The 15,028-nt window shown below is 42.1% G+C and overlaps 1 protein-coding gene across 1 annotated transcript in view; it reads left to right on the top strand.

Moving 5' to 3' along the window:
- mchr2b (melanin concentrating hormone receptor 2b) overlaps positions 1–13,510 on the top strand; it is a 44,678-nt gene extending 31,168 nt beyond the window's left edge. The window contains exon 2 of the mRNA XM_060911243.1: positions 11,927–13,510. Coding sequence (XP_060767226.1) covers positions 11,927–12,560 — 634 coding nt within the window. The 3' untranslated portion in view covers positions 12,561–13,510. The remainder of the gene's footprint in view (positions 1–11,926) is intronic.
- The last annotated feature ends 1,518 nt before the right edge of the window (positions 13,511–15,028 follow it).

Below are 15,028 nucleotides of genomic sequence, written 5' to 3'. Positions count from 1 at the left end.
GGTTAGGTTAACTGGTGACTCTAAATTGACCGTAGGTGTGAATGTGAGTGTGAATGGTTGTCTGTGTCTATGTGTCAGCCCTGTGATGACCTGGCGACTTGTCCAGGGTGTACCCCGCCTTTTGCCCGTAGTCTGCTGGGATAGGCTCCAGCTTGCCTGTGACCCTGTAGAAGGATAAAGCGGCTACAGATAATGAGATGAGATGAGACAAACAATGGTGGAATTATAAGTGGTTCAGCATCTTCAGCGGCATTAGTGGCCGAATACAACCACACACAATTTTACATTTCCAGATTAAGTGATTCTTAAGATATTGCAATGTTTCGGTTATAGCTTCCCCTGTGGATAAAATGTCCCAAAATTTGGTGTGCTTCCACTGAATGTGATGCTGATGAAGTGTATTAAGTTTCCTGAAATTTTATCTTTTCCATGACATGATATTGGCCAGCGAGTCATTCAGAGCCACACCTTAAAAATTCATTGGCTCATAACTTTGAAATGGTTTGATGAATCAAAATTTTGAAATTCCTCCAGATTCCTTGAATCGTTTAATGATATTCTGCACCGTAGAGGGTGAAATATCCAAATCACTGACTATCTTTCTTTGAGGAACATTGCTTTTAAACATTTCAATAATTTTCTCATGCATTTGTTGGCAACCTGGAGATCCTTGACCCATCTTTGCTCCTCAAACCCTTGGCCTTTCCTGGATACTGATTTTGTACCAAATCCTGATTATAATCACCTGTTTCAAATCACATCATTGTTTAATTGTTTTACCTCATTACTCGGCCCGCAAGTTGACCTAGTGGTTAGCGTGTCTGCCCCTTGACCAGGAGATCGTGAGTTCTACTTGCGGTCGGGTCATACCAAAGACCATCGTAAAAATGGTACCTACTACCATCTGGCAAGGCACGCTGCAATACAGATGTGAGTAGGGAAGTCAAACTCTTGCAGTTACCAGAGTACTAACCCCCCACTGTAACCCTAGCTGTATAGGCATGAGGCCGAGGACTAGGGCTGCACGATAAATCATTAAAAAATCGCGATCTCGATTCACACATACACGTGATCTCATTTTGAAACACAACGATTCTTAAGCATTTTATTTCACGAGCGGCATCACAAACAAATGCTCCCATTTCTTCCTGGATTTTTTCAAGCGCCCCTAAAGGCAGCACTGCCGCTGACTCCTCCCTCGACCTATGGTAAAGCGTCTTTACAACACGTGATTCAGTCAGTGGAGGAAGCCCGCCTGCAGTTGAGTGTGTGGAAACAGTGAGGGAGAGAAGCAGAAGAAATGGATTGCGAAGAAACCCCAGGTGGTAATGGCGAGAGTCACCCAAAGACCCGAATCGAGTTCGTGCCCAAAAAGGGTTCGCATTCGGCGGTGTGGAAGTATTTTGGGTTTAAGCCAGATGATGACAAACAGTCTGAGGTGCATTGCAAAGTGTGTTCTGCCCTCATTGCAGCACCGCAAGGCAACACCACTAATCTCTACAATCACCTGAAACATCACCACAAAGTAGAGTATGATGAAGCCGTACAAGGCAAGAAACAAAACACAGACAACAATAACCAGGACCTTGTACAATGCAACGCCATACCCACCAAACTCCAGTAGACACAAGGAGATCACAGCAGCTATCACATATCACCTGGCAAAAGATATGGCGCCGATAAACACTGTACAACATGAGGGATTTCGGAAGATGATAAACACTCTCGACAAACGGTACTCTATCCCCTCCCGCAACTTCTTTTCAAACGTTGCGCTCCCCGATATGTACAATAAACAGCGAGCAGTGGTTGAGGCAGAATTGCGGGAAATCGATCATTTTTCCGCTATGTCTGATTTATGGTCCAGTGCAGCCCTACCGAGGACTATGGAAACGGAGATCGGTACCACACCCCTACACCTTAAAGAGCTGGTTAGTACTGGGACAGGAGACTGCCTGGGAAGACCAGATTCTGGCGTGACAGGGACTTTGACTTTTTTTTTTATTATTTTGACCTCATTACTAGTCCTAAATTTCCCCTGTCCCCACTTTTTTTGGAATGTGTTGTGGGTCTGAAATGCAGGAATGGATGTATATCTTATCTCATCATCTCTAGCTGCTTTATCCTGTTCTACAGGGTCGCAGGCAAGCTGGAGCCTATCCCAGCTGACTACGGGCGAAAGGCGGGGTACACCCTGGACAAGTCGCCAGGTCATCACAGGGCTGACACATAGACAACCATTCACACTCACGGTCAATTTAGAGTCACCAGTTAACCTAACCTGCATGTCTTTGGACTGTGGGGGAAACCGGAGCAAACCCACGTGGACAACATGCAAACTCCACACAGAAAGGCCCTCACCGGCCACGGGGCTCAAATCCGGACCTTCTTGCTGTGAGGCGACAGCGCTAACCACTACACCACCGTGCCGCCCTCGATGTATATTAACAAATGAAATGAAGTTGACCAGAAAAATAAACAAACAAAAAAAAAAACCATGAAATATCTTGGGTTCATTCTGTCTGCAATGAAATACAAGTCAAAGTAAATTTAGAAATCACTGTTGCTGTTTTTTTTGCATTTTCCATGCATGGTTTGGGGGTTGTAGTAGGTAATATACATTGGCTAAGCAGCAAGTCAGATTCTAGCTAGTGGTAATATTGCAAACTTCCAGAGATTGAATCAAGTTTTTTGGCAAAACTGTATTTTTATGCAGTTTTAGATACATAATAAAAGTAAATTTTTATATTGAAATATGATTAACTTAATTGCACCAATTCAGACATTTACCTTTTACATAATACTTGATGACTTGAGTAACTTTATACCTTCAGTCAAGTAAATATTTATTTGGATACATTACATTGCATTACATTACGGCGGCACGGTGGTGTAGTGGTTAGCGCTGCCGCCTCACAGCAAGAAGGTCCGGGTTCGAGCCCCGTGGCCGGCGAGGGCCTTTCTGTGTGGAGTTTGCATGTTCTCCCCGTGTCCACGTGGGTTTCCTCCGGGTGCTCCGGTTTCCCCCACAGTCCAAAGACATGCAGGTTAGGTTAACTGGTGACTCTAAATTGACCGTAGGTGTGAATGTGAGTGTGAATGGTTGTCTGTGTCTATGTGTCAGCCCTGTGATGACCTGGCGACTTGTCCAGGGTGTACCCCGCCTTTCGCCCGTAGTCAGCTGGGATAGGCTCCAGCTTGCCTGCGACCCTGTAGAAGGATAAAGCAGCTAGAGATAATGAGATGAGATGAGAGACATTACATTACATTACACTGTTACAGGCATTTAGCAGATGCTCTTATCCAGAGCAACATACAACAAGTGCAGAAGTCAGGTACAACAAGTGCAGAAGTCAGGTACAAGAAGTGTTGAACTTCGAGACAAGAAAGTTCTAGTGCCAAATGAACAAGCGACAGAATAACAGTGTGATATTCTGTTGAAGTACCAACACTCGGCAAACAGCCAAGGAAAACATAGTTTGAGTAATTATCTCGCCTGCAACGGAGTCAGCGGAGTGAGGTATTGTAATCAGTGCGTTTTTTTTTTTTTTTTTTTTTTTGTGAGTGTCTGCCTGTTAACAATCTAGCATGTAGACAGTTGCACTGATTGACTTCAAATTTTCAGGGTAGGTGGGTAATGGTCTGTAGATTACCTGATTAAATTTTGGGGGTAATGGGGTCAAGGTGAATGTCAAGATCACTGGAAAGGTCAACCTTTCGGTCAAAATAACATATTTTAACTCAAAAATGGTTGCCGATAGACAAATGTTTACTATTATGTGCAGATAGGAACTCCCATATGGCCTTTCATTTGGTACCATGATCTTGAAAGGTCAGGCTCAAGGTCACGGATTTTCAGAGGGCTGTAACTTGAAAATGGTTGCTGGTAGACAGATATTTACCATTATCAACTTATAGGAAGTGCCATATGGGCTTTCATTTGGCACCATGACCTTTGGCCTTGTTGAGAGACCTTGAAATGTCAAACTCAAGGTCATGGATTCTCATAGGACTGTAACCTAACAGCTGATAATTGAGAAATATTACCATTACCAACATATAGGTATAAAATAAGTGCTGCCAGGCAAAGTTTGTTTTGCCTGGCAACACTTGTTAACAGATGAATAAAGTTAAATGATTTTTCACTTGTTTGTCCGCGCCTCCTGAAGATGAAGGAACGATTCTTCTAGAAACTTTGCATTCTAAATTGATGTTGCGTTTATAAACCAGACGTTTCCTAACACCTACACGCAGTGTCTGTTTATTTGTCAATCACTCTATGAATAAAAATGTCAAGACTAGCCAACTGTACTGTAGTGAATGTAGCAGTAATTAAAAAAAATTGAACTGTCTCTAGTCATCTGTTCCATTTATCAAGCCAGCCGGCAAAAATACACCACATGGCACTCGACGCCACAAGTGAAGAGTTTTACAATGTTGCACTAACAGTCAATAGATAACCAAGAAGGCAAAAAATAAATCAGCCTAATGTCCTTGAAAGTCATTAGTGCTGTATATTAAATAACACAATGTTCCAGATAACTCAAGTGAATATGAGTCAACTTCAGACACTGTCTTTGCTCAATGAAACGTAAAGAAGGAACCATAGCAACAGATGGAATTGGAGGAGTGATGCGAAGATAAGTTTCTATGGCAGCAACGATGTAATTCACGTTTAAAAAAAAAAAAAAAGCTCATCATGAAATGAACATCATTATCTGAACATGTTGTAATCTTCTTCTTTTGGCCATTCCCGTTAGGGGTCTCCACAGCAGATAATGTCCCTCCATCTCCTCCTGTCCTTCGTATCTTCTTCTGTCCCACCAACCATCCTCATGTCCTCCTTCACCACATCCCTAAATCTCATCTTTGCTCTTCCTCTTTTCCTTCTACCTGGCAACTCAATCTCCAGCATTCCTTTTCCAATATACCCTGGATCTCTCCTCTGTACGTCTCCAAACCATCTCAATCTCACCTCTCTCACTTTGTTTCCAAGCCGTCCTACATGTCCTGTCCCTCTAATATACTCATTTCTCATCCTGTCCAACTTTGTCACTCCCAGTGAAAATATCAGCGTCTTCGACTCTGCTACCTCCAGTTCAGCCTCCTGTCTTTTTGTCAGTGCCACTGTCTCCAAACTGTACAAAAAGCAGAGCAATTTAGAAGCGTTTTATCCACAGCTAATTAAGTAGTAATAATAATAATAATAATAATAAATCAGTTTTATATAGCGCTTTTCAAGATACTCAAAGACGCTTTACAGAAGGTTCAAACATACACACACACACACAGATAACGGATAATTATAAACAAAAAAAAGAAAAACTAACTAAAAAATAAATAAATAATTAAAAGTCCACCAAGTAAGGGTCAGGATGTAATTCCTGTGGTGTAGCAGCCACAGTCCCACCAAAAGGCACACGAAAACAAGTCCCACATCTCCAGCACCGCTGCCGTGACGCCGCCAGCAACACCGCTCGAACACCACGCCATGGATCCACAAGGCGAGCAGAGAAGCTCCGCCACGCAGAGCGCTGGTGTGTCCCAAATCGCCTGCACAGCCGCCGCGACACCACCGAGCAACATCACTCGGAACATCACGCCAAGCGTTAAAGCACAGAGCGCTGGACAACCACGATGTAAAATGAGCAACGAGCTCACTGCAGTCCATAGCCGGGAGCGCAGGCATCGCCCACGGCGAACCAAGGCCTGGAGGGAACCGACGCCCAAACTGGGTCCGGAGCTACACCACAACTGGCAGACAAAACACTCAAACAAACATCAAACTACACAAACACACAGAAAAAAAAGGAGAGAAATAAAATAAAAAATAAAAAGCTCCGGTGTACAGAATAGGAAAGTGGGTTACTGTATGGAAGCTGTGTATGAGGCAACCTTACAGGATAAAGAAGGCAAACAACGAGTCACAAAATAATACTGTAGTTTGCGTTATCTGTGGCTTCGGGGTGAAAATATATATCCATATACAATGGATATAAAAAGTGTGCACACCCCATTAAAATGATAGGTTTTTCTGATGTAAAAAAATGAGACCATGATAAATAATTTCAAAACTTTTCCCACCTTTAATGTGACCTATAACCTGTACAGTTCAATTGAAAAACAAACAAATCTGTTAGGGGGAAAAACATAAAAAACATACAATAAGCTGGTTGCATAAGTGTGCACACCCTGAAACTAATACTTTGTTGAAGCACCTTTTGATTTAATTACAGCATTCAGTCTTTTTAGGTTCACACCTGCCATAAATTAATATGACTCTGATTAACCCCAAATAAAGTTCAGAAATTTACTCAGTTGCATCCTCCAGCAAAAGCCAGGGTTCACAGAGAGCTTACAAAGCATCAAAGGGATCTCATTGTTGAAAGGTATCAGTCAGGAGAAGGGTACAAAAACATTTCCACGGCATTAGATATACCATGGAGCACAGTGAAGACAGTCATCAAGAAGTGGAGAAAATATGGGACAACAATGACATTACTGAGAACTGGACGTCCCTCCAAAATTGATGAAAAGACAAGACAAAAACTGGTCAGGGAGGCTGCCAAGAGGCCTACAGCAACACTGAAGGAGCTGCAGGAATTTCTGGCAAGTACTGGTTGTGTACTACATGTGACAACAATCTCCCGTATTCTCCATATGTCTGGACTATGAGGTAGGGTCAAAGAAAAACATCCAGGCCCGGCTAAATTTTGCAAAAAAAATACAGCTCCCCCAAAAGCATGTGGGAAAATGTGTTACGGTCTGATGAAACCAAGGTTGAACTTTTTGGCCACAATTCCAAAAGGTATGTTTGGCGCAAAAACAACACTGTGCATCACCAAAAGAACCCCATACCCACGGTGAAGCATGGTGGTGGCAGCATGTTTTGGGGTTGTTTTTCTTCAGCTGGAACAGGGGCTTTAGTCAAGGTGGAGGGAATTATGAACAGTTATAAATATGTCAATTTTGGCCCAAAACCTTCAGGTGTCTGCTAGAAAGATGAAGATGAAGAGGAATTTCATCTTTCAACATGACAATGACCCCAAAAAAGTTTTGGAATGGCCCAGCCAGAACCGAGACCTAAATCCAATTGAAAATCTGTGGGGTGACCTGAAGAGGGCTGTGCACAAGAGATGCCCTCACAATCTGACAGATTTGGAGCGTTTTTGCAAGGAAGAGTGGGCAAATATTGTCAAGTCTAGACGTGGCAGGCTGATAGACTCCGACCCAAAAAGACTGAATGCTGTATTTAAATCAAAAGGTGCTTCAACAAAATGTTAGTTTAAGGGTGTGCACACTTATGCAACCAGCTTATTGTACATTTTAATTTTTTTTCTCCCAAACAGGTTTGTTTGTGGCGGCACGGTGGTGTAGTGGTTAGCGCTGTCGCCTCACAGCAAGAAGGTCCTGGGTTCGAGCCCCGGGGCCGGCGAGGGCCTTTCTGTGTGGAGTTTGCATGTTCTCCCCGTGTCCGCGTGGGTTTCCTCCGGGTGCTCCGGTTTCCCCCACAGTCCAAAGACATGCAGGTTAGGTTAACTGGTGACTCTAAATTGAGCGTAGGTGTGAATGTGAGTGTGAATGGTTGTCTGTGTCTATGTGTCAGCCCTGTGATGACCTGGCGACTTGTCCAGGGTGTACCCCGCCTTTCGCCCGTAGTCAGCTGGGATAGGCTCCAGCTTGCCTGCGACCCTGTAGAAGGATAAAGCGGCTAGAGATAATGAGATGAGATGAGGTTTGTTTGTTTTTCAACTGAATTACACGGGTTATAGGTCACATTAAAGGTGGGAAAAGTTTTGAAATTATTTATCGTGATCTCATTTTTTTTACATCAGAAAAACCGATCATTTTAACGGGGTGTGTACTCTTTTTATATCCACTGTATTTTAGAATGAAATGTAACGTTTGGGACTCCATAATGTAGAAATCACAAACTAGAAATCTAAAAGTTTGTATGGAAAAACCCCCCAAAAACATAGGGTACCTAAGACTTAAGACTTTTGCACAGTAATGCAATGGTGAACACAAAACAAATAACGAGGCTTTTTGTCCAGAAAACCAAAGTTGCAGAACATAAGAAAGATGCGCTTTAATAACTCTATGGTAGGTGAGATTAGGACAGGGCCCTACAAAGTCCCCTATGCTATAATATGATAACATTTCATGGTGGTGCTTAGCCCTAAGCTCTCTGCTCACTGTGCCTGTTATAGAAGCAGATGGGACCTGGTTGGTTTGATGGTCATGCGCCTTTCATCATGTCTTATTGAAGCATATGATCCTGCACAAGTGCACAAGATTTGCCAAGGACCCTGGCACACACTGGACCGCGTTTATTTTTTGAAGAAGAAAGGAAGCAGGCAATTAGACTTGCCGCCAGTTCTTGTTATATTTGGAAATGCGTGTGTTTTATTCTTGTTCTGTGGCTCTATTATAAACCGTAGACATCATCGTAATTAATGACTCATGAGTTGCAGCTAGAATGTCCTTGAGAATACAGTGATACGATGGTATTACCTGTGTTCACATTGAGAGATTAAAGGCATTAAAGAATTGAGGGAAATGAACAAGTGTCTGTGTAACGTATTGTGGCTCTTTTGAAGGTTTTACTTTTTCTTCCTGTTTTGAAGAAGTGTATGAGTTCAGATCAGGGCCAAATCAACCTCAGGCAGTATGAATTCACACAGCATGTGACTGAGATTTTCACATTTAGTTGGAGTAAACAAAATAAATCAAGCTTCAGAATCCATTTTAACATTCCTGACTGGCCCAATTTCACATCTGTGTGTTTGCATACACTTCCATCTGAACCTATTCAGGTTCAGAAAAAAAAAAAACACCCTATTCATGCTTTAGTTTGTTCCATTAGTGGAACATTTAGACATTCTGTATAGCATCCCATACCATACTGGTTTCCCTGTCAAGATGGATCCTTATAAGAACCCATCCAAGAAGCCAAGAACCCTTCATTGTCTAAAGAGCCCTTGAAAAATCCATTTTTTCTTAAAGTGTAGTCTAAGTGGGTTTGTAGATGTTTAAATCAGCACATCAGCAAATGGTCTGGAGGGATGTAATAAATTTAGTACTGTTTGTCTTTGGTCTAGTACTGTTTGTCACTTCAAACCTCAGAATGGGAAAAACTGTCATCTCAAAGTGTGACTTTCACTGTGGCAAGGGTGTTGGTTTGAGCCGGATGGACTGGTTTGAGTATTTCAGAAACTGCTGATCTCCTGGGGTTTTCACACAACTGTCTGTAGAGTTTACACAGAATGGTGCAGAAAACAAAAAAACATTGAGTGAGTGAGGGACAGTTCTGTGGGTGGAAACAAACGCCTTGTTGATAAGAGAGGTTGGAGGAAAATGGCCAGATTGGGTTGAGCTTTTTTTCCAGAAAGGATATCGGAACTCATATCATCACTCTTTACAACCATGGTGAGCAGAAAAGCATCTCAGCATGCAACAGCAGAAGAACACATTGGGTTCCACCCCTGCAGCCAAGAACAGGAATCTTAGAATCAAGAACAAGTTCCTATTAAAGTGGATTCTGAGTGTATAATCCCACTATCTAGTGTCATCCAGAAGAGGATGGGTTTTCTTTAGAGTATGGTTCCTCTCAAGGATCCTTCCTCATGCCATCTCAGAGAGTTTGTCTTCACCACCTGTTGTTTCTGGCTTATTCATTTGGGATCTAATCTAAGGCTTTACATCTGGAGTTCTGGAAAGCTACTTTATAAAAAGCATTGCACAAACTCAGTTGAATTGTCCATTACTAGTTCCAGGGTCAAGGCTGTGCACTAATGACTGGAGAGCCTGTGCTGGACCCAAGAGCTCAGAGCTGTAGGATTCAAGTTTGGTCTCGAGACATTTTTTGCATTAACTTGAATTTATTACCTTTTGTACACAGACTTGTCTCAGTCTTGGGTATTGGTCTCACTAAATATATCCATGCTCTTGACCTAGTATCATCGGTTTGTATGTACCCAGTAAGACTATTAGTGGTAACCCAATTGTATACCTACATCGACTGTCCAGCATGATTCTGCAGGATTATAGGTAATTCTGAAGAGTTTGCATGTTCTCCCTGTGTCTGCATGGGTTTCCTCCAGGTGCTCCGGTTTCCCCCACAGTCCAAAGACATGCAGTTAGGTTAATTGGCTACTCTAAATTGTCTATGGGTATGATTATCTGAGCTGTGTTTCATGGTTGGACATGAGTAGTATGGTGGCCACCAGCGGTGCCTTTGTATGCCTACAACTCGGCCATGTTGAGCTGCATCCTTCGTAATTCAGCTATAAGAAAGGATGATTAGCCACCTCAAACTTGAAACTTGAACTTTTTGCAAATTTGGTCTGGTATATATTAAACTACAGTAAAGGATTGGCCTCAACAAAATTTTGATGGTTTTCAGTCTTGATCTTGACTCAGTTTCACTTTCATTACATTACATTAATGGCATTTAGCAGACACTCTTATCCAGAGTGACATACAACATACCCAGAGCAGTCTGGTGAGCATCCGGGGGTTAGACGCTTTGCTCAAGGGCACTTCATCCATTCCTGCTGGTCCAGGGAATTGAACTGGTGATCTTTTGGTCCCAAAGCGGTTTCTCTAAGTATTAGGCCATGGCTTTCCCCAGTCCCCCATTGGGTAGCATGGTGGTGTAGTGGATAACACTGTCACCTCACAGCAAGAAGGTTCTGGGTTCAAGTCCAGTGGCCGACAGGGGTCTTTCTATGTGGCGTTTGCATGTCCTCCCTGTGTCTGTGTGGGTTTCCTCTGGGTGCTCTGGTTTCCCCCATAATCCAAAGACATGCAGTTAGGCTAATTGGCTACTTTAAATTGCCTGCAGGTGTGAATGGTTGCTTCCCTTTCCCAGAAATGGGAGGGTTGCAGCAGGAAGGGCACCCAGCGTAAAACCAATTAATATGACCTGTGGATCAATAGGGTCCGCATGGACCCCGACCTGGCAGCAGTGCTGGACAAAGAGGAAGAAGAGGCTTCCTCCAGTGCCCCATTCATACGTGATCTCAGTTAGTCTTGGACTTGTACTTGACAACAGCTGTCTTGAATATATAACCCTACTTGAGCCAAACCCTTACCCAGCAACCTCTCAGCTATATGGTCGGCTATCTCGCTGATAAGTGAGTTTAGATAAATATCACACTACACCTAATACTAAATCAGTAAGTGTAAATGTTAGCAAATAAACCAACAGTGCTGTGGGGTTGGTAGTAGTCAAAGCTTTGACTGATTATTTTGACACATCTGGGTTTGCAATATATGTGTTCTCCAAGGTGGAGTGAAATTTGGAGGAAGATGAAGAAATAAACAGCTGGAGTTTCTCAGAAGTATGTGTAGTGATGCCAAAATGCCTTTGATGAATCTTAATAACTGGTAAGGGAGGTGTAAATGAGTGTGTGAATGGTGCATTGCAGTGGACTGGCACCAACTTCACATGGGAATAGGCTCAGAATCCACCATAACCCTGAGCAGGATAAAGAGAAAAGTGAAAATGAATGAATGAATGGTAGAGCACACATTGAGTAAAATGTCCTCAACACTTTCCCACAAGATGACTTTTATTGGAAAACCCAGTTTTAGTGGCTCTACTCTCACCCCTTTTCTGTGAGCAGTAAATGTAAAAATGGTAATAGTGTTCTGGCTACTCTATAGAGCACATTAGTGAGGAGATATATTTGTTTTCCATTAAACAAATGGTTTATAAGATGTTAATCAATGTCCTTGTAGATAGTTTGGTATAAACATTGAATTATCAGGGTATCAATAATTTGCAAGCAAATTGTCATTCATTATAATTGGGATAAACCAGAATTATTGGTTGTAATCATAAGATTTGGATATTATCTTGATGATACAATTACATTATGGTGTCCAAATTTCTAACTCCTCCTCTGGTCATTTTCCAAAGGTACATTGCCATCGTCCATCCCATGTCAGAGAACCGCACCATCCAGTGGACCATCATCATCAACCTGCTGGTGTGGCTTGGCAGTTTCCTGCTCACAATTCCTGTCATGATTTATGCCAAGGTAATCACCAAGAAACATTCTAGCGTGTGCATGATATACCTTGATGGTCCCCAGGACATGTACTGGTATACCCTATACCAGTCAACACTGGGTTTCCTCGTGCCCCTCATAATCATCAGCACCTTCTACTCGCTAACCCTGTACCATGTATTCCAGTCGATGCGCCGGGCCAAGCGCAAGCAGTCTCTGTGGTCCAAGAGAGCCACCAGGATGGTTGTGATGGTTATTACACTCTTCCTGTTTTGCTGGACACCGTATCATGTGATTCAGGTGATCAACCTGGGTATCCAAGCTCCCACACTGGCCTTTGTTTATGCCTACAACATAAGCATCTGTCTGAGCTACTCACACAGCTGCATCAACCCGCTCATGCTGCTGATCTTTGCGCAGAACTACCGCGGGCGTCTGTGCCGTCATCGCAAAACACGTAGCAACATGTCCAAGACCACGGTGAAAACCGAGGGATGCTCCAGCATAAGTCCCGGTACCGCCCACCGTCTGACCATCATCTAACTCCTGCTATGCAAATATAAATCCTTCTTTGGTTTGTCTATTTAGAGGAGCCTGTAACATAGGAGTTTTGCTGTCAGTGATGTTGTCAAGGAGAACCCATTCATGAAACTAAGAATGCATCCTTGTCCAGAGGCCTTGAGGAAGCCTTTTTTTTTTAAACCAAGAGTGAAGTTTAAGTCGGTCTATACTACATCAACAGCGGGTACAGAGATATTGATCAAACGTAACAGTTTGTCTTCAGCTGTTCTACTTTTCCACACCTGTGTACTATAACCTGTAAAAGGGTTCCCTTCTGAAGGTTTCTTCCTTATGTCCCTTCTGGCTTGGTTTTGGATCTAAATCTACATCCGGATCTATGTAAAGCTTCTTTGTGGTGATGTAGCAATTGTTAAAAGTGCTATACAAATGAAACTGAACATGCTTCTCTGGATAATACCTGGACGAGGCCTGGATATAAAGACGTATCCACTGACTACATTCCTGAGAACCAAAATGAACCATCACTCATTAGATGGAAAGAGAAAAACATAAGATGTAATCCAAAAGTAATGGAGAGAACTATCAAAGTGGGGAAGCAATGGCAATCAAAGTCTGGCAGGATTATGACAAATTGTTTTTGGTACAAAGTCGCTGCTTGTGAGCTTCTAGTAAGTCATGGCAAATAATTGCTTGTAAAGAAAATTTTTGGATGTATTATTTTTTAATAGTTTAGTAAAGTTGCTTTTGAGCTTGAGGAGAGCAAGAGCAAGGCAGGGATAGAAGAGAGCATGACCAGGTAATGTCTTCATCTCAAAGTATTCTTATATTTCAAGGAAGTTGATAATTCAAAGACTGTCAGCAGGGATGACCCACAATTCTATACTTTGTAAATGGTAAAAGTCCACCCTGAATGACTTGCATATTAATATTTAGAATTAACATGTGATCTTCAATGGTGTCTGAGATTTATTTTGAGTTGTGTTTGAGTTGCATCTGAAAATTCTTTCATTAAAATGCTGGCCTGTTTTCAATTTGATTAACAGTTTCATTACTCACAATTCCACTTGACTACCTGCTGAAAGTGATGCCTTGGGATTTAGCCTTCACTTGATCCATACCTAAAGAGAGTGTTACAGTGGTTCTTTAGTCCTTTACTCTGTCACCTCCTCATATATACATGGTCTAATGGTTAGCATAGCAGCTTTGGGACCAAAGGGTTGCTGATTTGATTCCCTGGACCAGCAGGAATGGTTGGAGTGCCCTTGAGAAAGGCACCTAACCCCCAGCTGCTCCCCAGGCTGCTCTGGGTATGTTGTACGTCACTCTAGATAAGAGCATCAGCTAAATGCCATTAATGTAATGTAATATACACTCTACACGGGAGCAATTCCAGCGTTATGGACGTGACACTTGAATTCAAAATGGCAACAAATGACCCAGTGCATGTTTTATTGTCTCCCAGTATTTAAACAGGTGTTGCATATTTTAAGGCTGTACCATACTGGAGAAGTGATAGAGCAAGAACAATTCCCATAGTACATCTAGGGCATGCCAGAAAATGCCAATAAAAGATGCGTGATGGATGTGACAGAAAAAGTATCACTTTTCTTGGGTGACTGTACATTTTTATCAAACTCTGTGAAATTGTAAACCTAATGTCGAAATGGAGATATCCATTTGATAGAGGGGTCCAAGTGAATATTAAAAAATCTTTGTTTAAAATATTTTGTATTTCATGCAGAGTTTCGGAAGGAAAAGTCAGCGTTATGGATGTGACGAAATTCCGTTATGGATGTGACGCGTCTGAAATGGACATGGCATATGTTTAGAAAATCAGCAATTTAACCACCATAACCCTTTGAAAAACTCTCTAAATATCAGCTAAAACTATCAAAGTTCTTAAATAATATTTAGGATGGCTATTGTTTTGCTGTTTTGTGGATTTTAGCATACATTTCTGTGGCTTGTGGCAATAATATAGAATTGTACATGATCAAAGTTGATTTTAGCTTGGGTTTTACATTATAAGAAAGACTGACATATTAAGGCGAAGGGAACAATTCTTGTGACAAATTGGTTCAACTTATTCACATCTGTAAAATACAGGCCTAGGTGATATCTCTGGGAGTGGTTTTGATGTATTACATGTTGCTTTATTTTTGCATGGTGAGGTTGACATTTACATGGAATTGCCCTTAAACAGATCCGCTTCCAAAGCTTCACCTTTCTGAAACTGCTGTCAACTCCATCACGTTTGTCATTTCATAGATCTCCAACTAGCCACTGCCGAATCTCTGTTGTAACTTGGCATATTGGCTGCATGTACCTACGTTGCATTTTGGTACTTTGAAACCAGCATTTGCACCAAAGTTTCCATTGCTTCTACATTGGATTCCTCTGGAATATGGTGAGAGAAGAAAAGAAAAGAAGGAGGTGAGAAAATAAGCTCTCATTCTTTTAAAAACAGAATGCGAGAATTTGCAAATCAT

This window comes from Neoarius graeffei, chromosome 2 (genome assembly GCF_027579695.1).
Source record: "Neoarius graeffei isolate fNeoGra1 chromosome 2, fNeoGra1.pri, whole genome shotgun sequence".
NCBI lineage: Eukaryota > Metazoa > Chordata > Actinopteri > Siluriformes > Ariidae > Neoarius > Neoarius graeffei.
Note: the sequence above shows the minus strand (reverse complement) of the source record. Positions and strands in the feature narration are given on the sequence as shown.